This window comes from Pomacea canaliculata, linkage group LG13 (genome assembly GCF_003073045.1).
Source record: "Pomacea canaliculata isolate SZHN2017 linkage group LG13, ASM307304v1, whole genome shotgun sequence".
Lineage (NCBI taxonomy): Eukaryota > Metazoa > Mollusca > Gastropoda > Architaenioglossa > Ampullariidae > Pomacea > Pomacea canaliculata.
Window position 1 is genome coordinate 19,653,662 of NC_037602.1, and position 25,515 is coordinate 19,679,176.

The 25,515-nt window shown below is 37.1% G+C and overlaps 1 protein-coding gene across 4 annotated transcripts in view; it reads right to left on the reverse strand.

Annotated features, from left to right (window-relative positions):
• Positions 1-150: 150 nt before the first annotated feature.
• The window catches only part of LOC112554217 (ras GTPase-activating-like protein IQGAP1), a 64,581-nt gene continuing 39,216 nt past the window's right edge, over positions 151-25,515 (reverse strand). Inside the window, exons 19-45 of one of the 4 annotated variants that reach the window (XM_025221884.1) lie at positions 24,651-24,741; positions 23,884-24,048; positions 23,252-23,394; positions 22,031-22,201; positions 21,679-21,762; positions 21,300-21,371; positions 20,804-20,873; positions 20,446-20,532; positions 19,989-20,110; positions 19,202-19,497; positions 18,496-18,501; positions 16,499-16,573; positions 16,022-16,171; positions 15,241-15,381; positions 14,215-14,299; positions 13,868-14,032; positions 13,391-13,458; positions 13,052-13,184; positions 12,540-12,642; positions 12,221-12,362; positions 11,750-11,837; positions 9,748-9,860; positions 7,112-7,226; positions 6,414-6,580; positions 5,194-5,325; positions 4,377-4,485; positions 151-3,904 (exon numbers count right to left, since the gene is read on the reverse strand). In XM_025221884.1, coding sequence (XP_025077669.1) covers positions 3,779-3,904; positions 4,377-4,485; positions 5,194-5,325; positions 6,414-6,580; positions 7,112-7,226; positions 9,748-9,860; positions 11,750-11,837; positions 12,221-12,362; positions 12,540-12,642; positions 13,052-13,184; positions 13,391-13,458; positions 13,868-14,032; positions 14,215-14,299; positions 15,241-15,381; positions 16,022-16,171; positions 16,499-16,573; positions 18,496-18,501; positions 19,202-19,497; positions 19,989-20,110; positions 20,446-20,532; positions 20,804-20,873; positions 21,300-21,371; positions 21,679-21,762; positions 22,031-22,201; positions 23,252-23,394; positions 23,884-24,048; positions 24,651-24,741 — 3,219 coding nt within the window. In that variant the 3' untranslated portion in view covers positions 151-3,778. The remainder of the gene's footprint in view (positions 3,905-4,376; positions 4,486-5,193; positions 5,326-6,413; positions 6,581-7,111; positions 7,227-9,747; positions 9,861-11,749; positions 11,838-12,220; positions 12,363-12,539; positions 12,643-13,051; positions 13,185-13,390; positions 13,459-13,867; positions 14,033-14,214; positions 14,300-15,240; positions 15,382-16,021; positions 16,172-16,498; positions 16,574-18,495; positions 18,502-19,201; positions 19,498-19,988; positions 20,111-20,445; positions 20,533-20,803; positions 20,874-21,299; positions 21,372-21,678; positions 21,763-22,030; positions 22,202-23,251; positions 23,395-23,883; positions 24,049-24,650; positions 24,742-25,515) is intronic. The other 3 variants (XM_025221886.1, XM_025221887.1, XM_025221885.1) reach the window with 3 other exon arrangements.

The following is a 25,515-nucleotide window of genomic DNA, read 5'->3' on the forward strand; positions in this document are numbered from 1 at the left end:
CAGAAATATTATTTTCTTCCCTTACTAGTCACCAGGCTGGACATTGGATGTTTGGATATATCTTTGAAATGACATTTATTGTACAGCAGGCTTAAACAAGAACCATCATCACAAGTGCCTTCATTAGCTGCACAAAAGAGAGATACTTTGTTCAAGCATGGGTTGCCTATTTTATTTGTCCTGATAAAAGACAATTGGACCACTTTAGGATAAAAGAATTTCTTAAATTTCCAGCATCTTCAAACTGGTTCTAAATTCAAAAGTAGTCATTTGCAATGTTTACATAATATCATCTCTTAATCTATACAGAATTAACAAAGTTGGGCAAAATATCTTTCAATTTTTTAAAATAACTCTCAAAACTTGTTCATAAAACCTTGTATAAAAATCTAGTAACACCAAATCATCATATACATAAATGAAGCATGATAACATTCTTAAATCAGCAATTGTGAAAAAAGAGGCGATTGTGCATAGTACAACAGAAGAGGTGGATAAAAGCCAAAAGTCTATGGCCAGAGAAGCATGCCACGATGGTCTTTCACTGCATACTTGTTGATCTGGACCGTTGACCAGAACTGCTTCTCTACAATTATCATGTCCTCTGCCATCTTGTTCAACAGAGCATGAAGATTTCTACACAGCATGGGGTGCTATCAAATTAACATGCCTCTATAGATCACAACTGCATGCATCCAAACTTTTAAAAAAGGTTTTAGTAATAACCACTCATATGCACATTTGTGCTTGCATTCAGTTTTTCCATGCATTTAGGAATCAGGCTTTCAAAAAGCCCCATTTTACTAAGCCTTACCAACAAACATCATAGCAGGGTTGGGGGAAGAGAAGAGATGCTATGATATGCACTTTGTATAAACCTTTATCCCATAGACATGCACCTCTCTCATCTTAAAGTATTTTTAACACTGACTGGGCTTCTGAGTTTTGAGCAGTATTTAACTTAAAATATTATGCATAAATGCTGTTTACAAATTTTAACGTCATCCTCCAGGGAAATTTTACCTGTTGCACTATAGCTAAATAAATATTTTCTGGGTTTTCTTGAAGACTGCCAGTTTTCATATATATCTTAATTTTCCATAGATCAAAAAGGAAAAAACAAATGACCTGCACTTTTATTCAAAAGGTAATATAGAAAATTGCAAACTTACTTATGTAACATACACCTGCCCATCAAAAGACCTTATAGCAGAAAAAATATAAAATTGGAATATTTTAAACAGACAGATCCCTTTAAATGTTTAGCCAAGTGGCATGCAAAATGTAAGAAGATTATTAGTTTATTTTGATGCAGCCAACATATAATCCAGTGTAAGTAGGATCAGAACAGAATGATTTCCTGAAAGCAGCTTTAATGGGAGCTTAATCAAACATTCATGCCCAATACTTTGAAGGTCTGACAGTGTACTGCAGACAGAAACAATCTTCAATTAAATAAAAAAGGAAGCAACAAAATCTCAAATGTTAATATAAATAATTGTACAACTTAAGTTACATCCTTCACCCTAATGCTGTAAAATCTTTTTCCTGATTGCAACACAAATAAACAGATTACCATTATGGGATTTTTAAACCTTTTGATCAGTTAAAAATTAGGTTTTAAAAATAAAGTGACAGTGAAAGATGGGAACAAAAGCAATGCTTAAGAAGATGAGATGACACCACTCAATATAACAGAGCTGCATAGTGACAGTGATGACGCATGAAAATACACACAATAAACACACTGTATACTATTTTGACAGGACCCCATGAGTAGATGCTTATCAATACAGCACCGTTACAATTCATTCAGCAACCACATGCAGCAACTTCAATGTGACAGAACACCACGTGCAGTAGGACAGATAAAGGCATTTGAAACTTGTGAACTAACCTCTGTAAACATTAAAGTTTGTTTATCAGAAGTCCAAGTCTATTCATGCACATACACATGTATATGAAAGTATGTTCAAGAGGAAAAGAGAAGTAATGTTTTATCAGGGCTCGGAGAGATTATGTCCCTTGCACAACATGTTACTCCCAAGCTGATCAAAAGCACCACAGATCACTCTTTACCCTTTCAGGCCCTGATTATCAAGCAAATGCCTTGTCCTACCTCTAAAATTGTTAAAGAATTTACATCAATTTTGTTGGGGTTTTTTTTTTTTGGCAAAAGACATGCTTGACCTGTACTCTAAAAAATGTGTACCACACACCTACTCTACTGTGACAAATTTTCATCTAAAGTGTAAACACTACGGAAGTTGGCAAGAGCTCAAGCACAAACATTTATTCAACAAGCTTTTCTTTTCTGAGGCAAGGAAAGCTTTAACGGTGACCTTACACCAAAATATTTATATCAAACAACAAAATATTCTGTCAAAGGGAAAAATGTGAAAAGTATAAATAATGAGACTGAAGCTTCATCTATGCAAGAATTTTGAAGTCATAATTGTCATTATCAATTCTATACGAGGAAATCAAACTCTTTGAAATTTTAAATTCACTATCTACTCAGTATGTAATATAAAATATACAAGGTATGCTTTACTGCAGTCTTTCTGCACGTATGATCATATCATTTTGTAATATTTGAAATAATAATAAGTCGATTTGTAATGCGCAGGTATCCATTCCAAAGAATGCTCATTGCGCAGAAAAAAAATAGGAAGCTGAAAATAACAGCAATATTTATGTACTGCAGCTGCACAACTTTAAATGTACCATTATCTACATCATAAGGGTTGCAATTTATACACACTCAAATGAAGACTAGTAAACAATATACATCCTGAAACTATTGTCTATGAAATACTACACAATACTTTACAGTCTCCTCCTTGAATTGAAAACTAACAGCAAACATTGAAAAAAAAGTTTTATGTATGCAGGATGATTTTATTACTAACATCATTTGAAACAGACAGAAGGAAACTGAACCCTATTATGACCAGAAAGGTAGGGCTTCAAAGAGGCCTCAGTTTTTCCCTCAAACGTAAGTGCATTCACTTGAGAATGCCACATACAAAGGGTTTCATTCTTCATGAATTCCAGCATACAGAAAGGCATCAATAGGAGTTTATTTCTTGTACAGCTAGACATATCCAAAACATGTTTTCTTTATAGTTATACTTATTTTTATCATTACTTTATAATTTTATGCCATTAATATGTTAAGTTGTATATCCTGGAACTGTTTGGACAGTGTATCAACAAGCTCGTTTAAAGTCACCCCGCCAAAAAGGGAAAGAATAATAATAATAAAAAAAAACTCACTATAATTTTCCCAGCACTATAAGCTTTCTATCAAAAAGTTTAAAAAAAAGAAAGTAAATGGCACAAAGGGTTGCTTGATTCACTTGGTATTGCAGAATCAAGTGGTATATTTTGCACAGATAACTTACAGCAGACATCTGGTGTTTTACCAAAAGCCAGTAAACCGTTTCAAGTAAAAATTGAAAACGAGGTGTCTCAAGGTGCCTAGCAATAAAGTCATGCAGTTAGTTACTATGCCAACAATTTCACACAGAAAAGTATGCTTTCAAAACCTCTATAATGCAGATCTGCTTTCACCAGTACAAACCATTTGTCATCAGAGAGAGAGAGAAGGGATATTGTGCCGGACTGCATGTTCCAGGGTCCCTCTCAAAGCACAGGATGCAACACAGATGTTCTGCCAGACATCATGTGGACCAAATTTTACAGTGACTTCAGTCTGAGTAAATAGGTCTGGGGTGACCAGGAACAAAGTGGCAACAGTCACAGCAAAGTATGATCACTTGGCTAAGTGCTTTCCATAGAATTTTCTGTTTAGAAGGAAGATAAGGAGGTTGACGTTGACTTTGGCCCGGTTAAACATCTTCATAACAGCAACACCTTCATATTGTAACTGCAGGAGATCCTGGGGAAAAAATTCAATACCGAGCAGTTAGTGAATGATTGTAACTCGCATATGGTATATTCACTTATACAAGATGATTTACATTCCCACAAACAACCTTCATCTGCCCACTGCATAAACCATTCCGTGCTGCAATGAATGAGCTAAAACATTCAGCTCCACAAAAATGATCTGATCCTTTGGTGTTAAATAATAAGACGGTTGAAAACTGAAAGCCCCTCTAAAGTGTTTTATCCATAATCTTTGAGGACGTACGTATTAATCCTTCTAAGGAAATGTTTGTGTACAAGTTGAGTGACAGACACACAAGCTGCTGAAAACATTTTACTAAGTGGATGAAAACATTTTGCTGGATGAGAAGAAAATTCTGCATAAACATATATCAAAATGGATCATGCTTATTTTCAGACACATAAGCAGATAATAAATGTACACATAAATATTACACTGAGAGATGTAACAAATAGCTTACCTGAAAAACTAGCTCAACCTTGTCCATGTTGACTCCCATAAATTTGGCATTTACCTCAAATACTCCAGGGTCTTCTGTGGTTGCTATCTCAAACAATGTGTTCTTAAACCTGTAGGAATAAAGGTAGTGGGAGAGTTAAAAGGTATGAAAATAAATCTCTAAGACAGCCAAAGCACCAACCTTTAACACCACAAAAAAAAAAAAAACCCCAACAAACAACCCCCCCCCCCCCAAAAAAAAAAAAAAAAAAACCCACAAGATTTTGAGTTTTGTCAGTACCAGTTTTAAAATTACCTTGTTAGCATACTTTAAACCAATTCTATATTTCTTGCAGGGTGTCATGCTAGACTCCAAGTACTTTGGTTTACTCTTGTACTTGCTATGCTTGTGTGCACTTGCTATGCTTATCCTATTAGCAGGAACAGGAAATGTGGTATTTTGCCCAATGGTAGCCTTATTCTATGGCTGGTTGTTATTTTTTTACGTTTTTTTCCCACTTTTTAAAATAAAATAACTTTACATTGATTTTTATTTTATTTAATTACAATTTTAATTTTAAGGGCTTATTTAGAACATTTTAAAAGCACGTATACTTTTCTGTAGCATAAAAGACTTGTATAATAAGTTCTTATCTCTTATGCCATACTTCATGCAACTCCACTGAGCCTTTGAGGATGTACTGCTCTAGATACATTTTAACAAAGATGATGCTAAACAATGCTAAATTAATAAGAGTAAAATTTTTCACACATTATAAAAAAGTTTCTCTACAGTTAGTCACTCAGCACCTATAAAAAATAAATACAAGATTACTAACTGGTTCTGAGGCAAACTTTCAATCTCCAGAATGACACCTCTCTCATGCAGTTGGGCAGCGTTATAGGTGACAGTCTTGCGAGTGTTTTGTTTCTCTTGTCCCCTCTTGAACAGGCCTCCTCTCTTAGGCTTTCTGTCAAAACAGACACAGAGCTTTCTTGTGTCAGCGGTTTATTCTCTGTTAATACAAGAACATGGTTTAGTGTTGAAGAAGGAATAGTTGTTTTACACTGAGCCAGCAACTAAGGCCATATCTCAATAAAACAGTCTGCCCTGCAAACAGACACATGCTGAGAGAAAAAAAAAACCAGCATCCCCAACCTAAGATTTCCAATCGAGAACACCTGATCATCATTGCATTGGTGACAGGTGCTAAACCACTACATAACAGTCATGAAAAACAGTTACAAACACACATAGCACTGTGCATAAATAAATAACAACAAAATAGTAGGTAATACTTAAAGCCTAATGTATAGTCTAATAAGATATTTCATTGTTTGAAACTTTATGTTTGTATATGTTATGTAAATAATTTTATAAATTTCTGCCTAGTAACCTTTCACGACAGGAGTTCTCCATTCCATAGTTATTATCTTGTATTTGAATTTAGTTGAAGAAAACAAAAGCTATATTTCTTACAAATCACTTTAAAATGGTGTGTCAGTGATAGTTGTCTTTACTGTAGGTTAATAAGTGTAAATATTAGACCACGTTGCACCTCATGCCACTACTCTAAGCTATGAAATGCTGTGATTTGTGTTAAAAATATTAAAAACATTTGTTATCTTCACAGATACATTCTGGCTGTCGTCTTACTGTCTGTACTCCTCACTAGTTTTTAATGGAATAATTTTCAAAATGTGCATGTAAATGATGTCAATTTAACTCATGATGATGACTGTATTTTGTGTCCTGCTCCACACATTTTCTGCTATGGTGCCACCACTGTCCTCTGCTTTTTAATGTGTTGTTTCCCATGGTTTATTCAAAACTTCCAACCCAGTGCTCAGAATAACTTTTTGCCACCTCACCTTGTCTCCATGTCTACTTGTCTGCTGCTAAGTTTTGGTCTGCGTCTGGCATTTTTTAGTCTATGTATGCCTTTTTTGAGACTATGTTTCTAGATTTGTGTATCTTACTTTTTGTGGCTGCACAACACTTTGTGCTTAATTTAAAGTTGGGAAATGTGCTAATTATTATTATTAAAATGATACTAACTTGCTTTTGTCCTGCAGGTTCTCGAGACAAGTTTTGACATACTGGTTGTAGTAGTCAATCTGGGACTCGTAGAATGCCCGCTTCTCATTCAGGCTGTTAAAGGTGTTGCGTAGCCGCAGAAGCTCCTGCTTCCTGCTGTTGCGATATCGCCGTTGGTTACGGATATCCTGTGAGCAGAACATGACCTCTGAACTTTGTCTTACAGCCAACAAAAGAAGTACATTTTGTGATGTGTTTCATGAAGTTCCTGTACAAGGTGTGTGCAACAAGCATCCCATCATTAATACACAGATTACCCAGGGTATTTAACGCATAATTGTTAACATGACTTGGTCTACAGCTGATGAGGTGTTGCATGACTAGTATAGTTAATTGTTGTAACCAGCATCTTAAGAATGATAGCAGCAGAAGTGACAAGAACCCCAACTCAACTGGGACTTCCTCTTTATTTCTCAAGGCATACGCTAAATACAGTTTTCGGATATATTTTTAAACATAACTGCCAACTGTTTGCAGAATTCAGTCATCATCATACAAGTGAGGAAAGCCAACTAGCTACTTTCCGGGCCCAGAGTTTAGTTGAACTTTAAATGCCCTCCACTATTTCTACGCGGCTGATTTATTTCTTCTACCGCTGAGCGTGCTTATATATATCCAAACTCTTCACAGCTCCATCAATCTTTCAAGACTTGTGTTACCTGCACAATGGAATTGATAAGATCCTGGTAGTGATCTTTACGAGTTACCATGCCGGCAAGTTCCAGTGTCTGCAGGTTGCTCCTTATCTTTGTTTTCATCGTTTCCAATGGCAATCTAAAGACAAGTGTACTACACAGTCACTGTATCTGCATATTTGTTTTTTCGTTTGTGTATGTGTGTGCGGGATATGCATGTATAGATGTGGTTAATTAAACTATGTCAAAAGCAGAAAAAAATATTTTAAAAATCTACAATTAAAACTATTTATTATCTTAACATTGCATATTATCACCAACAATCTTCCTGATGGTCATAGATTGAATTATGCGCAAGACAACAACACCAGTATCCAGTGGACCTTCACCAAACTGCTAGAGCAGCGGTTCTCAACCTGTGGGGCGCGACCCCCTGGGGGGTCGCGACGTGCCTACAAGGGGGTCGCGAAGGTGGTCATTTTTTAAAAAAGTTTTTTATACTGGTATTAGTGAAATTAGTTTACATTGTGTAACCGAGTGGTGCGGGGGCTCAAACTCCAAATCTCTTCTTCCTATTCAAGTACACTGTCTCGGCAATGCAGTGACTTCTCACTTCCAAAGCTCAAAACACAATCCCCCTCTCAACAATTAAGCCTCCAATCTCCCTCCTCTCGCCTTTTGCCCTCTCTCTTCCCCAATCTCTCATCGCTGACTCCCCTCTCCCTCTCCAGTCACACCTCTCTTTTTTTTTAAACATCTAAAAGGCACGCATTCAGGAAACGTCCATCATTCACACCCTTTCATTCGCACGTGCTCAGTCCTAGTACTCTATAGGTCCCTGACAGAAGGCCATGACCAGACAAGGGAAGGACACCACCATATTACAAACAACTGACAAGATGAATGCTTTCGTCCGAAAAATTTCGTTGTGGACGCAAAAGATACGCCAAGAAAATATTTTTGATATGTTTCCTTGCTTGTGTAAGTGCAAGGCTGACGTTAACTTGAATCTTGATCAGGTGAAGAATGTAATTATTGCCCATCTAAACGGACTGCAAGAAAGGTTTCAGCATTACTTCGCTGAAATTGATGTGACTAAATACGATTGGATTCGTAATCCATTTCTGGCTGATCCTAGCACAAGCGGGTTGTCCACGCAAGAAGAAGAGCAGCTCATCGACCTTTCGAGTGACCAATCCCTGAAAATGGTCTTCCAAACACCAGTGCCAACATTCTGGATTAGCATCAACGGTGAATATCCTCTCCTTTCTGAGAAAGCAATGAAAGTTCTGCTGCCATTTTCAACTTCATATATGTGTGAGCAAGGATTTTCAGCATTGGCAGCACTGAAGTCTCAATACAGAAATCGTGTGGACGCAGAGGCTGAGCTGCGAATAGCAGTGGGTACGAACATCGCACACAGGTTCGCTTCTCTATGCAACAGCAAGCAGGCTCAACCTTCTCATTAATCAAAGTGAGTGTCCAATAAAATAATATTTATTAGCACCACAGAATTTGCTTTAGTAAAATTTCATTAACAGTTATACTTCTTGCAGATACGAACTTTGTTCTTCCGTTGTTGAATTGCATTGATTTCCTCGACGCGGCGTTCGAGGTTAGCTAAAGTTCCCCCTCCCCCCGCTCTTCCACCGACGTAGCTGGCTAAGGGGGGTCGCGGACGTACCGGTGTTCGTCAGGGGGGTCGTCACATGTAAAAGGTTGAGAACCGCTGTGCTAGAGGACCTGGACTTTGCAGATGACATTAGTCTTCTATCAATCTATCTCATCGGCAACAACATGCACAAACCAAACAGAATATGCTAGCAGAGGAAGCAGAGAAGACTGGCTTAAAGGTCAACAGAAAGAAGACTGAAGTAATGAGGATCAATAACAAACATGAACTCCCAATCCAACTTCAAGAAGAGAACATCCTAGAAACAGACCACTTCATGTATCTGGGGAGCATTGTCAACAGGGCCAGGCATGCTTTCAACAGCCTACACCCCATCTGGAACTCCCAAGCATTATCCTTCCACAGTAAGATCCACATCTTCAACACCAATGTGAAGGCAATCCTACTGTATGGCTCTGAAACCCGGATAGTGACAAACACCAACAACAAGCTCCAGACCTTTACCAACCAATGCCTACGCCAAATTCTGGAAATAAGATGGCCTGAAAAGATCTCCAACAGCCTGTGAAAAAGAACCAACCAGAATACCACTAGTCAAGACATCAAAAAGCACAAAAGGGGCTGAATAAGACACAACCTGTGCAAACCAGCTGACACCATTGCCAAGCAGGCACTTTACTGTAACCCTCAGAGGAAGAAAAGAGTTGGAAGACCAAAGCAGACTTGGAAAAGAACAGTAGAAAGCGAGGCAATGAACGTCGGAACCACATGGGCCAACTGAAGGGGGCTGCCCAAAACTGGGTCCGCTGATGAGGTGTTGTTGCGGCCCTATGCTCCTTGAGGAGTAACAAGGACTAAACTAAACTAATCATCTTAACAAACAAAAAAATCCTTTAGTTTCCCTCATCAAGCCCCTTTCTCTAAAAACCTTAGCATGTTACACAAACTTGTGCTATCCCTAGAGGGATGATGAATATAAAACAACATCCCATGCAAACAGCATCACCTATGAACAATCTACACAAACCTTGTGTCAGCCGTGATGGAGGCATGGCGAACAATTTTGGCCGACTTTTCGTGCTGTGTCAGCTTCTTGTCTAGCAGGTCCCGTTTCTTGACCATTGCCTGGTGGCGTTCCTCCTGTAACATCAGTGTAAGCTAAAGGGAATTGTAAACTAACCAGACAATGATACCTATATTATCAAGAAGCAGACTGCAGAATGGGATGCTCTCTGATTACTATACATTTTTTTTATTGTAAATGGTCTTTTTTCGATACTTACCAGACGACCTGACCATAGGAGTTTAAGGGCTATATCTGCTCTTTAACCAAACAAATTTCACCCTGGGCAATAGGGACACATAAGTCATATAGCGGCCCCCCATGAAGTGGCCCCCCATGAAGACCCCTGCTGCCATCAGACTACTATAAAATAAAAAAAACTTCCACGTGGATTGAGCAGTCTTTTTGTAGCTTTACTGGACACCAAAATCAGGCTGACAAGGTATAGGATGGCTCAATGAGCAGAAATTTTATGGAGATATAACACCCCAAAGGTGGAGTCTGATTGCCACCATACAGAGGTCAGCCATAATGTCTGTGAGAGCAACATTCCACTGAAAGGCCAGGCTCGCCGCAACTGCCCAAATCTCATGCGCCCACACTTTGAACCCACAGGGAGCTGAAGGAGAGAGCTGCTCGTAAGTCTCCTTAATGACAGCTTTGATCAAGCTGGATAAAGTCTGAGCTGAAATTCTGCTGTGGTCTGAATGGAGTGTGAGGAAAAACTGGGACTGTCCTTTTCTTAGAGGATGGGACCAGTGCAGATAGATCCTCAGGGCTCTCACTGGGTACTGAAAGTGTGCTGGATCATCCTGCCCTGAGGATGCCAAGACTGGATAACGATGGGTTCACATGAGGCAGCAGATTCTTTGCCAGGAACAATGGAACTTTGAGTAACTGTATGGATCCATCGGTTTGAAAATGTAAGTAGTTGGATTCTACCGATTCACTCTGATACTCTCCCTGCTGAGGCCAAGGCCAGAAGGAAGACTGCTTTCTCTGTCACCTGCTTAAAGGAGGCTCGGTTGAGAGGTTCAAAAACATCTGAGATCAGATATGTAAATAGTCTAGATTCCAAGAAGGAAAAAGGGCCCAAGTATCAGGCCAGGTCCTTAAAGAGGTTCGAGAGTCCTGGTTTGACCCTACATTCCACAACTGGAGGTGTCAAAAGGTGAAAGACAGTGTAGCCCAATATCCCTTGATCATGTCTCAAGGAAACAACTGGAGGAAAAAGTCTTGGAAGGTGAGACTTCCATCAGAGAAAGATTTTGATGTTGACCCCAATGGTTAAAAACTCTCCATCTGTTCAACTTTTCTCTTTTCACTTCTTGTCTGTTAGTTCAGCCAAGGCAAGAACATGAGTTTGCGCACTGAAGTCCTTGAAGTAAATGGTAAGATTGAATATTGCCGTACATGTATGTGCAGACTCAAAAAACAAACAAAAATACTGCTAAACTCACATGGAAGGTTGTTTTTTTTTTAAAATGGTAATCTGAGGGCAGCACTGGGCTTAAGGGGGAAGAGCACTCTAGCTTTGGGAATGCTGTTTTCCCTTTTGCCCAGGCCAAAATTTGTTTGATTGCAGCCCTTGAACTCCTATGGTCAAGTCATCTGGTAAAGTTAAAGAAGAAACATGAATGAACAAATGAATGTATGTAACGGAGATAAAGATATTTTTAAAAGTCTTACTTAGCAAATGCACAACTGTTACTTCACATTAATTTTATTCATTAAAAAACTCCACTGCTAAAGACTTAGAATTCACCTCAGGAATATCAAGCATTGTATAACTTTCTGTCCCATCACTAGTTACAGGTGACTAAGCTACAAAACAGGAAACAGCTTATGTTAGGGCAGTACCTAACTAAGATAGCATGATGATTTTTATAAGCAGCTTATTGAGACATAGCTGAAAACACCCATATTTCTTGGACCACATTTCTTGTCACTTTACTGACAATCTTACCTGTGTTGAGGTGGATGGTTTGTCAAGAATGTCTGTCAGTTTATCACCCGGTTGACAAACCACTACATCAACTATCATCCTTTTTGTTCTGTTTAACGAAAAGCACATTTTGAACATTCAAAAAGTACCAGCAGAGTTGAGCTTCCTAATAAAATAGCCCTGAAATTATTAAACAGCACAAAGTGGGTAGTCCATATTTCTTTGTACATAGGATCATCATTCTAAGAGCTACTTCAGTCCCTGCTAAATATACAAATGAATTCAACCCATACTATCCAGTTTTCAGTTCAAACACAATAAATATGCTATTTAAAAATTTTTTAGTTGCTGTTACCAACATGCTTCTTTTGAAAATTTAAATTCTACACTTAATATTCTGCACGTCTGTGGAGGCCAGAAGATGGTGCAAGAAAATAGACAGAAGATCAGATAAAGGATAATCCTGATGCAGGAATAGACAGAAGAGCTTACCTTATGAGGAGGGACTTCAAGTCAGCCTTATCATCAGTGGCATGCATTTCAAATTTGCTGGAGAGGGTTAGTGAAATTTCAGTTTTGGAGAGCTGAGCACGGAGTGCCTCATTGGTTGCCTCATCTCTTGTCAGTTCAGTGCCTTAACAATCACAAACCCACTGACTGCTTGAGAATGCTGATGTAAAATTAACGCACTATAAGCCACAATTACAGAAGTTTTCATAAACTATCGGTAACTACCTCCTTCTGGTTTCACAACCTTAACCCTTAATAAAACAAGACTCAGAGAAGATAAACCCAAATGCTAGCAACTTACCCAGCAGCTCATCAATGGTGGGTACGTCCCCAAGATCTTCCAGCAGCTCATGCAGGGGGTCATCATGGTCTGATGCAATCCTCTCCTGGTGCTGCAGCAACAGCTGGAAACAGATAAAGTATCATTTATATTACGCCTGGCAACAGAGAAACCACTGTCTATATTTACAGTTGGCAACAAAGTAGTATCCTCTACATTACAGCTGGAAACAAAAAATTTCAATTAAACCACACATGCACATAGATAAAATCACATACACTACATGCAAAAAGATGGATGAAATGTCTCGTCACTCTCTTGCCTCCTGATCCATTTCCCCTCACCCCAACACACACATTTTTAGAGTACACTTGGACAAATTCAGACAAATATCATTTATACCAAGGCAGCTCCATTCAGCTCTTGGATGCACAGAGTTATTTACCCTTGTAAACACAGATTTACACCAAGCACTGAATGTGACTTGCTGTAACTATCTCAAACAACATAAAGTGATCTTAGCATGTACTCACTGAATGTGTGTCCACTATTTCCTTCACAGAGACATAAATGACAGGCTTTGTGATTGTGACCACATCGCTGTACCGGTCAATGTTAAATTTGACTTCTGGCTCTTCCACGTCACATGCAGCCAAGCAGTATTTCCTGCAAAAAGAACTCCAACATACAGGGTAGCACCAGACAAAACTGACACATGACAGTTAAGTTTAAAACAAAGAAAAGTTGCCATCCAAGCTCATGAAAAATATGTAGCTGGCACGAATCAGCACAAAAACTTCTATTCAGTTTAAAGGCAGTTAAAAGCAAATGCTTAAGATGAAATGAAAAACCCCTGTGATGTTACAACTCACTTGAACTTCTCGTGAGCCTGTCTGATGTAATCATTCATTCCAGCAAGGTAGGCACTCTCACCTCCAAACTGTGAAGAACAAAAATTTTGAATAAAATTATCCTTTTCTCTCGATCTTGCAGAAGGCTAACATAGATGTTTAAACTGATCATAATGTTAGAGGAAAACATCAAGAAAATAACTCTGAAGACAAAGGCAATTACTAAGAAGGAAATCTAAAATCAAAACAATGATTTTTAGGGGGCATAAATGTTATTATATGGTTGACAAAAGATACACTACTGCTATTTATATGCAATTTCATCAAGTTGGAGCAGTAGTAAAGGCAAAGAATTAAATTGCATTAAGCACTAAAAGCATGCTATATGAGATTGAGTATGTGCTATATAAATCATGAGTTTATTATTAAATTCAAGAATTCAGTGTAAGGGTACAAAATATCCAGGGTGCAATTAAAATCCAAAGAATTTTCATTAACCCCTTTGTTTGAAGCTGCAAACTGCAGAATTTTGGCAATTGAGCCGAGGTTTCGCCTTTGATCTGGAGACAGTGCTTTCTCAACTCCAACATTGACAATGTCAAATGCATCAGGTGCCACAATGGCAGAGTTGATGTAGCGATAATACAGCAGGTTTCCAACAATCTGTACAAAGAACAAATGCAACAGTAAGAAGAAGTTGGACTGAATAGTGTACAAGTAAAAAATTCTGAGAGTTGACATCGAGTTGTTATAGCCTGGCAAGATCTAAGAGTCAGTACAGAACTGTAACAGAATGCTGAGATCTGAGATATGGTATGCTGTGTCATATTCACAAGACAGGTTACCTTCAAGACTTCTTTTTCTGGTGCATCAGGAAACTTCTTCACCAGAGCCTCCCGCATGACTCTGGCCATGTAGCGCATGCCATACCTGCACAAACAACAGCAGTGTACTCTCTGCTAAATTAGTCTTAGTGTCGAACAATTGTTACACTCCACTGAGTTTATGTTCACTGTGGTAATGCAAGAATCTGTTATTCTTCAGGATGTAAAAAGGAAAAACACAAGAAAGTGTAACTTAAGATATCCCATGCAAAGGTTGCTTGAATTCTGCATGTTCAGTTTTTCTATGCTTTTGGTATGTCTCTTAATGCTCTTGAGCTACATTCTCAAAAGTCTTGTGAACTAATGCATGGACCTGATGTTGGTTCACAGAACAATCAATAGTGTGACAGTCTAAAGACCAGCACCATCTGGGAGAAAGCCTCATCTTGTGGTAGAAATTTAAAGGAAAGATGAAGGCCAACAAAAAGATTCTGGAGCCAGCTGCACAACATGTTAACGCATTTCTAATTCTAAACACTTTAAGGCCTTAAATTTATTTTAAATAACCATTTATATAACAGTTTTATATAAACACAATGTACAATTTTCGAAGCTTTTCCACTAAAATTGTTTTAAATAACATAAAACTTTTTAGCCAGACTTGCTTTCCTATCATCACAATTTTAAATGAAATAGGAGCACTTTTCGAAAAAGTTTTGAAATTTGATTTTATGAACAGTTTTAAGAAATATACTGTGCAATCTAGCCCCAGAAATGCTTCAATGTCATGACATTCTCTAGAGCAAACAATGTACTTTAAGTAATGGACCATCTCTGTGACATTATCCTCTGTTTGGAATAAATTAGCTACATTTCATGTAAAAATTAGTGTATATAATATAATCCAATGGAATTAGGATACTCAATGAAAACAAAAATTATGTCTCATGTTGTTGGTAAGATTTATAAGACCATCTTACAGAGGACAAGAATAAGCTGATAGCTGTGACAACTTCTACAAGTTTAACATCATAAAACAAAGCTTACGGGATGCTCTCAAGGGAAGCCAGAATCTTATTCAAGAACTGATCTGTGAGAGCTTGTAGCTGCTGAATAGATTCATCAATTTTCTCCCGCACTTCTGGGTGTTCCAGAGCCTGCTCGGTTGATACATCATAGGGCAGTTCACTAAAGTAAGAAATCAGAAGCTCACAACATATGTTTAATAAAATATGAGATGGATACGAGGAAATAATGACAATGGTGAAATCTGAGAAAGTAAGTGTAACAGATTAGGAGAAAACTGATTTGTATTTGAGAAGCAGAAGACAGAAACCCCTGACATGCAGGAAATTCATAGGGAGTCATAGCTACATCATGGGTTGGTAGTAGAGGTGGGGGGATTCTGAGGGAGATGAACACTGGTGTTTCACGCAGAGCAACAGCTAAGGCTATATATCACGGCAAGGCAGCCTTCCTTGTAAACAGGTACCACAGGCAGAGAAAGCAAAGCATGTCCCAGACAGACAATTCTCAGTATTGGTAACACACACTAACCTCTGTGCACCACCAACCACCCTAGTTACGTCACAGTAAGTCACAGAAACATAATAGAAACTCATAGCTATGTCATGTCACAGAAAGTCACAGCTGCCTCTGAGGAAATCATAGCTACCTCACAGGAAGTAATATCTACATCAAAGGAAGTTGTAGCTAAGTCACAGTTACATCACAGGAAGTCACAGTTACATCACAGGAAGTCACAGCTACCTCTGAGCAAGTCATAGCTATGTCACAGGTAGTAACAGCTACCTCCGAGGTGTATCACCTGGTTTTGCCTGTGCTGGACTCCATCTGGTTGACCCAGGCCTTGTAGACTTCCACAGGATTGGTGTTGATCCGAAGACCTCGGTCCTCAATGACTGTTGTGATCAAAGGATTCAGCATCTCCCGCAGAGCATTCTGTCCACGCTGATTCCTGTCACATAAGATCTCCATCCACAACAAAATCTGTAGCACCTAGTTCTTAACATGACCTTAGGCTACTAAAATGTTAAAAACTTTTGGAATGTTCTCACTATAAAACTCCCAGCAACATGCTTCTAGATTTTCTTTATCATTCCTGCTACACAAAATGTCAATCCCTTAAATAGCAGGATGACTTGTTTATAAAATGTTGTGTGAATCTTACCAGCAAACATTTACTCTATGCAATGTTCAATCATTTATTTTCTGAGTGTAATGCAATGCAATCAAAACCTAATCAGTAATAGATAAAAAGGGCACATTAAAAAAAAAAAATTACCTGTTATATGCAACAATCATTTTGACGACCAGAGGGTTTCCAGTCACTATGTCGGTCATCTTGTCCACTTTAGATCTGAACAGTTTAGAAACACAAAGTAAGCAAAACGTTTCCCATGTCCTTGATCTTTTCAATAATGCAATTGTTTTCCAGCTTGCCATATAAAGCATCTTTTTCATACCAGAAATTTTGCAACATAATAGCAAATTCACTAATCTCAGATAATTATAAAGCAGACAGAAAATAATATGAAATGAGGCTGTCTATTACTAATTTTTAGATCTTGTTTTCTGATTATAAGAAGCTGAAGATAAATTATAAATCCTTCTCCAGTACAAATCTTATTTCTTTTTCTCAAACTTAAAACATGTACTTCAATTAAGGGTTTTATATATTGTCTACTCCTGATCTAGCATGTACAGGCTAGTCTTGGTTACACAGCAAGCAGTGAAACAACACGTGAGTTATACAATGAGCTTTCGCAAACACATTTTCTCTGCTCGTATGGATCAGGTGCGTCAATTTATAACTCATGAGGTCAGTCTGCAAAATGTAAGTCTGTTAAATCAAATTGATTATACAAGTTGGTGTGTCAACATTATGTTTGTAGAGACGTTTTCTGTAAATCAAGGTGCACATCAGTTTACTCATCAACAGTACTTTTCAATCTTGAGTAATATGTGCAAGTCAGTTTTACTCCCCACAAGCACCTGTTCATGCAAAATGTGGTTTGTGGTATTAATCTGATGATTCTATGTCTGACACATATATCCAGTCTTAATCTGGTAATTGTATGTCTGACATACATGTATCCAGTATTAATCTGGTAATTCTACATCTGACATATATACACACAGCTCTGGCGATTATATATGTCTGACATATATATATATATCTCTGAAATTAATCTGGTATTCCTGTGTCTGAATACAAATATAATTATGTTGGGGGTAGAGTGGGATTGTAATAATAATATTTGCCAAATTCCAAAAGTCCCGTCTCCCACTTCTGCTAACAAAGTTGAAGGGAGTAAAATCTGAGCTTTTGAAACGTAACACTAGTTCAGTTGCTAACATCTGAAAAACAACACAAACTTGAAATACAGATACGTGCACTAAATAAAAAAAGTAAAGTGTGTTTTCTTCAAACAAAATAATGGGTGTTGAAAATACAAAAGAATCTATTCTGCTAAGATATGTATATTTTTCACCAGCCTCTTAATATATGCAGACATTATTCTCCTGTCTTCATTATCTTTATGTTCCTTTTCTTTCTCCCCCTTCTCTCTCTCCCTCACACATATGCAAGCATGAATGCACATATACACAGACCCCAGAACATCCTTCTTGTTTACAATTCCTACCTTGGTACTGAAGTCACCAAAAATTCCTTACCAAAGTTCATTGAGAGTGTGTTTCTCACTAATAAACTAAATATTTTCTTGGTTTTGTAATTATGAACAGCAACTGTTTCTTGCTTTTACTGCATTCTAAAAGTTCTGTTTTTTCATTTTCCAATATGCTACCTACTGAGAAGACATTGAGAAAGCACTGAGAAGACTGTGTTGCCCAATATGGCCGATACTGTTATTTCCCACCTCCTCCTTTATGCATAATAAACACACACCAAGTGGATTAATGTGCCTGACGATGTAAGGACTACACTACTTTTCCATCATCACATCAGCATGCATGGTTTAAAGTCAGCCTCTTTTACTGCTTTCCAGTAACTCAACTGAGTCTACAAATCGCTCTACAGTTCTTTCTGGCACGTGCCTATATCTCAAATCAGATCTTGATACCAATGGTACTAAGTGAGATGGCAAGGTTGTGCAGACTGGCACACAGTGGATACAAATGCCTGTAGGTACAACAATCTACAACCTGCTGTCATAATGTTGGTCATGTACAAACTGGCAGTTTCTAAAAAAGGCTGACTTAAAAAAAATGAACCATGAAGATAAGAATGCACTTTCCAATTAACCAGTTAATACTTACGTTCGACTGTTGAAGCAATTTAAAGAGAGGGGAAAAGTTTATTAGTAACTTTGTGCATGCCAACATACACCATCAATGACTTAATCAGATACAGTATTACCAAACCACTGCATGCTTTTGTACATTCAGTCTACAGAAATACATGAAAACATATTCATATATTTTGGGACAATTTCTACTGGCTCTCTTACTGTTATTGAGTGATACCATACCCTTTATTAGCCTACATTCTAAGTGGTTTTTACACTTCTCAGGCTATGTACAGAAAGACATTTACACACAGCATGCATACTACTGCACAGCTACGTAAATATACACACATACACATGCATGTAAATTGCATTCAAATCTGTACAATTATGACAATAATTATGGAACCACCACTTTCATTGAAGATCCCAAAGTTCTACGCAACTCTTTCTTCAATTATAATTGTGTATTGTGGTTTCTAGAAAAATGGAGGTGAAATAAGGTGTTGGCAAAGTTAATTTTTATTACCAACCTCTAGAATGATGTAGAGAATCTAAAATGAAAGTCATGGTAGGAGAAACACAATACTCAAGGCAATAAGTACAGCATACCCACAATGAAGAAACAAAGAAATCTATGTCAGTTCAGTAAAACTACCAAAATAATTTTTAAAAAACTGTTAATCAGACTGAGAGGTACAGGTTTCCAAGGCAAAAACTTCAAAATCAGCACTCACTGAATCTCTTCTTCCAGTGCAGTTCTGAAAAGCTTGAGAAGCAAATATTCTTCTCTTTGGTTAGCACCGTAGTTGAACAAGGAGAAGATGACTGCTTCCATAAATTTGGTTGTCTTGCTCTGTGGCATCTCGAAGATGAGTTTGGCCAGGTAGGTAGGGTTAGTTTGCAGGAGATAAAACAGATGCTGATAGGTTTCAAGTCTCTCATGGCTTTCTTTGCTCAATGCTTTCAAGCCCTTCAGTGCACTTGCTTCATCTGTCCGCTTGGTTAGCTTGCGATTGTGGGTGACGACATCCTACAGGCAACAGATACCTCTTCATAGATAAAGTTAAAATAATGGGTGGGAAACCTTACACTTTTTTTAAGTAAACCAAAAATTATAAATTAAATTTAAATTTTAAAAATGCAATTAAGGATTTGAGTAGTAGTGTATTGCTGAACAATCCACCATGATTATGCTATGCTTACTTAAAATAAGAATCTTCTACTCTTCCATGACTGAATTTTGTCAGAAAGTGCTTATTATTTCTCTCACATAATAAGCATGATTGTTTGGTTTCATTAAAAGTTACCAGGGCTTCTGCTAAGGCTAAATTCTTTGGGGTCTTCAGATTTTTAAGGGGTCCCTGTTCTTCGCCCAAATTTGAAGGGGAACCCATTGACGAAAATTGAAGGGGTCCTCCGAACTTTTAATGCGTACTGTACGCAATTTTTTGCGTAAGCAGAAGCCCTGAGTTACAGCAAATTTCCATAAAATAATATACAAGGCTGTCATGTAGCACAGACCTGCAAAGTGATTCTGTTTTTAATAAGCAGGCCAATCTTGATGTCCATCTGATCCAGATCTTGCTCCAGTTGCTGGTTTGAGCGGATTTCAGCAACCACCTGCTGTCGAAGCTTCTGGAGCTCTGTTAAAGACATCAGATTTCGACCAGTTTTCTTTCACTTTGCCATTTTGATAGTCTCTTGTATCTATGTTATTTTGATAGTCTCTTGCATCATAACCTTTCTGTTAAAGATATACACCAGATACATATATAAACTCTTTGTAGGACTACTAGAAGCCAAGATCAGGAGCTCATCTGTGATACTCTTTATGATTCTTCCCTGTTGCACAGACATGAATTGCAAAGGAGAGCATCTGGTTAACAAATAATTCTTGAATTACTGATTTACAGGCCAGCAATTGCAGAGGCAGATAAAGTTGCTGTAGTGGCTCATAATCTGGGCAGTATCAACTCACCCAGTTCTTCTGCATAGTCGTTGTCACTGGCATCCAGGAGATGAACAAATTTGCGCACTACGGCTAGTGATGGGTTCTCATCATACACTGTAACATATCACAAGTGAAGCAGTCACCATAACACATGATGGAGGTACTGTAAGACATCATATATGATGGTAGAAATCATGGACTTTTCAAAATTTTGTCTATGAGAACTTCTTCAAACAAAACCCCCTCACCACTGTGCAGTAAATATTCATGACTCCTAAAATATAAACTAGATATGTTTAATCACATTGTCTAAGTAAGAGCAGTCAGTAAAAATAGATGCCCTTTTTTTTTTGTCAGCACTAGTTTTCCTAACATAAACACATACTTAGTGCTCTGTAGTCCTGGCGTGCCAGGTTTGAACGGAAGAATGCCTGGATCTTGACAATAGAATCCTCCTGTAAGTCCAAAGTCAACTGTTTTCATTTCACCAGTCTTTTTTTGTTGGAAGCATTTGTATTTTACAAACATCACTAGCTTGAGAGCGATGTCTTTAACATTAAAGTCTCAATAGACATTTAAGACAGGAAATTGAAAAAGGGAAAATATTAGTACAAGTATTTAACATTTTAAAGTCAGGGTGAGAAATTAGAGAAGTGTACAAAAGGAAAGAATATGGCTGATAAATTTTAAAATCTTTAAACAAGAGAACAGAGAGCAATGTGCAAAATCTTCAGTTTGTCGATGTCGAGTTATTAAATTATTGCAACAAACCATATATTTCAAATAGTTTTATATATTAATTAATTCATCATTTTGTTCCCTATGCTCAGACTGATCATGTGGAAAAAAAATTGCTGCCAGAATGTTACAGTCTAACTCACATGCTCTTTGAAGAATTGTTTTCGTTCATTGTAACGCTTTTTCGCCCTCCACATTCTTACGTAGGACTGCAGCTGAAAGTTACCAGGTGAACAGTACATTAGAAGATAGTGCCATAACTACAGATGTTGAATGTCAAGTGATTTTTCAATCATTTAAATGCTTTAGCCCTGTTGACATAGTGCAAGTTATGTCTTAGTCAATAAATGTATGTCAGTAAAAACACTAACGCAAAAAAAAAAAAAAATTCATTCAATAATCAAATGTAAAATGTAATGCACAATATATACAAATTAAAAAAAAATTAATTTTTATTCTCCAGTCTACCCTTAGGTGAGGACATAAACTTTCAGACTGTTGCATCACAAGTTGCCTACTTGCCTTAAGAACTGCGTTGGCATTATCTCTGAGGTAGCTCAGCCTGTCTTTGTATGCTTGCCGCTGCTTGTACCCACGCCAGCTAGCCTGTCCACAGAATCAAGCATCATCAGCATATGATAAAAAAAACCAACCCCAAAACATATCTCCCGGAAAGTCTTTTAAACGAAAATGTGGTTTCCCAAGATTTTTACTAGCACTGTAATAAACCTCATTTAAAAGACTTTTAATCTTGACATCTACTGGCTCTTACCTGACATCTTCACTCAAAATATTGTTTAAATATTTTTTAACAATTTAACTCAATCTTCTGGAGCCTCTTCTTCAAAGTTGATCTAGATCAAGCACATCTTACCTGTAAACGAGTGACAGCAGGTGTTTGTTCAGCCAGATAAGCCTTGCGATCTTGGTATTTTTTGCGTGCCAAATAGCCACGTACTCTTGCTTGTCCCAGAATTATTCCCTGCTCATTGGCCTTAAACAGCATCTGGCGGTTGTGTTCTGCTGTCACCTCTGACACAACACCCTGTACAGAAAGCAAGTAATCAAACACTATGTGAAACGTCTCCTAACACTTTCTTGATGCTTGAATGAAGGATTACTTATTTTTTAACATACTTTTCAACAAAGCCACTCCAATATCACATCATGATTTTATAACCATTTATGGTTTAGGATTTAGCTTATCATTCATGCTTCAACAATCACCTTCACTCTCACTCGATGGGACAGGCAGTTTGTTTCACCAAAGCATAAGAAACTGTATTAGTTTTGTTTTAATAGTGTAGTTAAAAAAAAGAAGACAGCAGATAAACGGGCAAAACTGCCTTCAGATGATTTTGAAAAATGTTTTCCCCTAAAGGAGTTTTTCCCCTTGTGTATGTACACACACACACAGATCACAAGCAAGTGATTTTAGGTTATAAGATTAATTATAAACTCCTGTTTGTGTGACATGACAATTTTCACAACATAGTTACACAATACAGAAATCTAGAATACAGCATGAAAGTAACTACAATTTTAAAATCTGGCACATTTATTTTAAATAATATTTAATCTCTTTGTAGGTTGAGTTGTTGATAATGAGGTTTTTTTTTGAAACAGCACCTTCATTTGCCCGACTTTTCCTCCTCTTCTTTTTTACTATGATAAAACCATTTACGCTCAAAAGTATTTTATATTAAAAATTAGTGTATAAATAATAGTGATAAAACTGTCTAGTAGCACATTTGAAAACAACAAATAAAATGGCAACTATACATTAAGGGTTACTCAAGGGGATTAAAGCAACCACAAATAATGAGCTAATCATGCTACTTGTTCACCCAAAACAAAAAAAAAACGACCACCACATTTTACATCTTCTTGCACAGCAGTTGTAAGCAAATCAATGACACTTTTTGTGAATTCCACAGAAGTACTCTGTGGAGCCTTCTGTATCTTCAAATCATTTTAAAGACTGATGGGTCAAACTCGTGATGACTTAAATTCTAGTCATTATTCAGTTGTGCAAAAATGATTGTTTGGCCAGATAAAAACAAATAAATTAATAAAAATAAAGACTTTTCCCCACTTGAACTTCCTCTTTGGTAAGAATGGAGAAATCCTTGACAATGTCCTCTCTACGAGCCCATGTGTACTCCTGTGTTTTGGTGTTGTAGTAAAACTTTGAGCCATCACGGACACGATTCATCATCCAGCCACTTCCTGTCTCTCCTATACATCACATGATAAGTGTGACACATCAGCTACTAAATATAATATAATCATGGTGACATGTCCACTAGTAATAGAACAGCATGATAATCAACCAATAATATAACAGCATTATAATGATACATCAACATATTATTAAGATAAAGACTGATAATGGTGATAAGTTAACCACATGATAATGGGAACAAATTAGTAAGATAATAGACAAAAGCTTGACATCATTTTGGACTCCACCAATGTAAGAGCTGTTAGCAAATGTTATAGCCATGTCCCAAAATGACATAGCTTTCACCTTCACTGGGGTTGGTCATTAAACACAAATTTGTTTCCCCTGCCACTGGCACATAACCTGATATTCATTTGAAAAGAGATTCCAGAAATTGTGAACGTAAATTTTAAGCTTTATTCACATTAGTGAAAAATGCTAAACTCTACTTCATTTCTTGGATAATACACCAGTAACATCTGCCATAAATATCACATTAGTACCTGCTCTGGCCTTTTCTGTCCGAAGCTCGGTGAGTTTCTGCAAGTAAGTCTCCCCACACTCACTCTTAATGTTGTGTATAGCAGCGGTTGATAAAAGAGAGCTAATCAAAGCCTCAGCATCCTCTTTTTCAAGAGCTTCATTGATGGCTTGTACACCCCTAGATACTAACATACAAAACAATATTTAAATGTAATGATGAACCAAGACTTTGGAATAATGTCAGATTTTTGAAATAACATTTGCTGTATATAACGATATTTGAATATAACGATTTATCAAGATTTCTAAAATAACATTTTCCAGTAAAAAATAGTATTTGAACTTAAAGATTCACCAAGATACTGGAAACAATACTTTTCACACCTATTTCAGCCCTAACTGTGTGGTTATTTGCAGGTATACTGACCAATACAGTGTCACTCAGGACATGCCAAGGTCCTACTTTACTAACAATCATATATAACTTACTTCACATACTGAAAACAAGCCATTCTCTTCTACAATGTATTTTGTGAATATACAGCATACAACATGTACATATGAATATACAGCATAAAATTCATGGTATTTTTTAAGAGAAGCATTGTTAAAGTGGTGTTTTTTAGAATCCACATTGTGTTACAGCTTTTCTGAGGATGTGAAGTTTTGCATAAAATAATTTTAGTGAAATTCCATGAGCAGTCTTGACTCAGTAAACTTTTCCTTTCTCTAAAATATTCATTCTCTCAACACTTTCTCCTCCAAGTAGGAAAAAGATGAAACATACATGCCAGTCCTTCTTCTGCATTACTATTCCCCTTGTCAACAGCTGCCTGAATTTCTTCTAACCACAAAACAGCTGCTTCGTCTTTTGTTGTCTAGAAAAGAAACACAATTTACTTCAATACACACAATTCCCAGAGCAAAATCCTGACTAACTTCAACACACATGATTTTTAGAATGAAAACATAATTTACTTGAACACACATAATTCCTAGGCTTGAAACTTTGAATAACTGTCATTTCTCTTCTAGTACAGCCAACTTCAAAGAAATTTTGAAAGTTTGTATAAATTTGATGTTTAAAAAATGGCCAAGCATTCTCAAATGTACAAAGTTTCCAAGACAAGTGAATGTGCTCATAACAGCTTTTGTTAGCTTAGTGAGGCAAGGTCACCCAGATAATACATGCAGTACTGTTATTTTTATGCCATGTCATTTATTGAAAATGTGTCCTGATATTTCATATTTGAAACAAAAATATATTATATTTTACAGAAAAGCTCATAATTTTACTTAATTGAATACCTCAATGGCATGGAAATTTATTCCATATATAAAATATGTGGACAAACAAACTGAACATATATGTATATGACTTGTAAGCAATTTCATACCAACACTATGCATGTTTCAGACAAAAAAAAATAAAACCCAAAAAAAACCAAACAAACAAAACTTGGTAAACATGCACTCAGGTCAACTGCTTATGACATGAAGCAAAATCAGTGATGTAAAATTCTTGACTTACAGAAAAGGCATGATCAATATAAATTATTATAATTTATTTAGTGTTGCTACCACAACAAATATTTAATAATTTCTGAAGATACCTAAAAAGATCTTGCTTTATGTCATAACCCAACAACCCT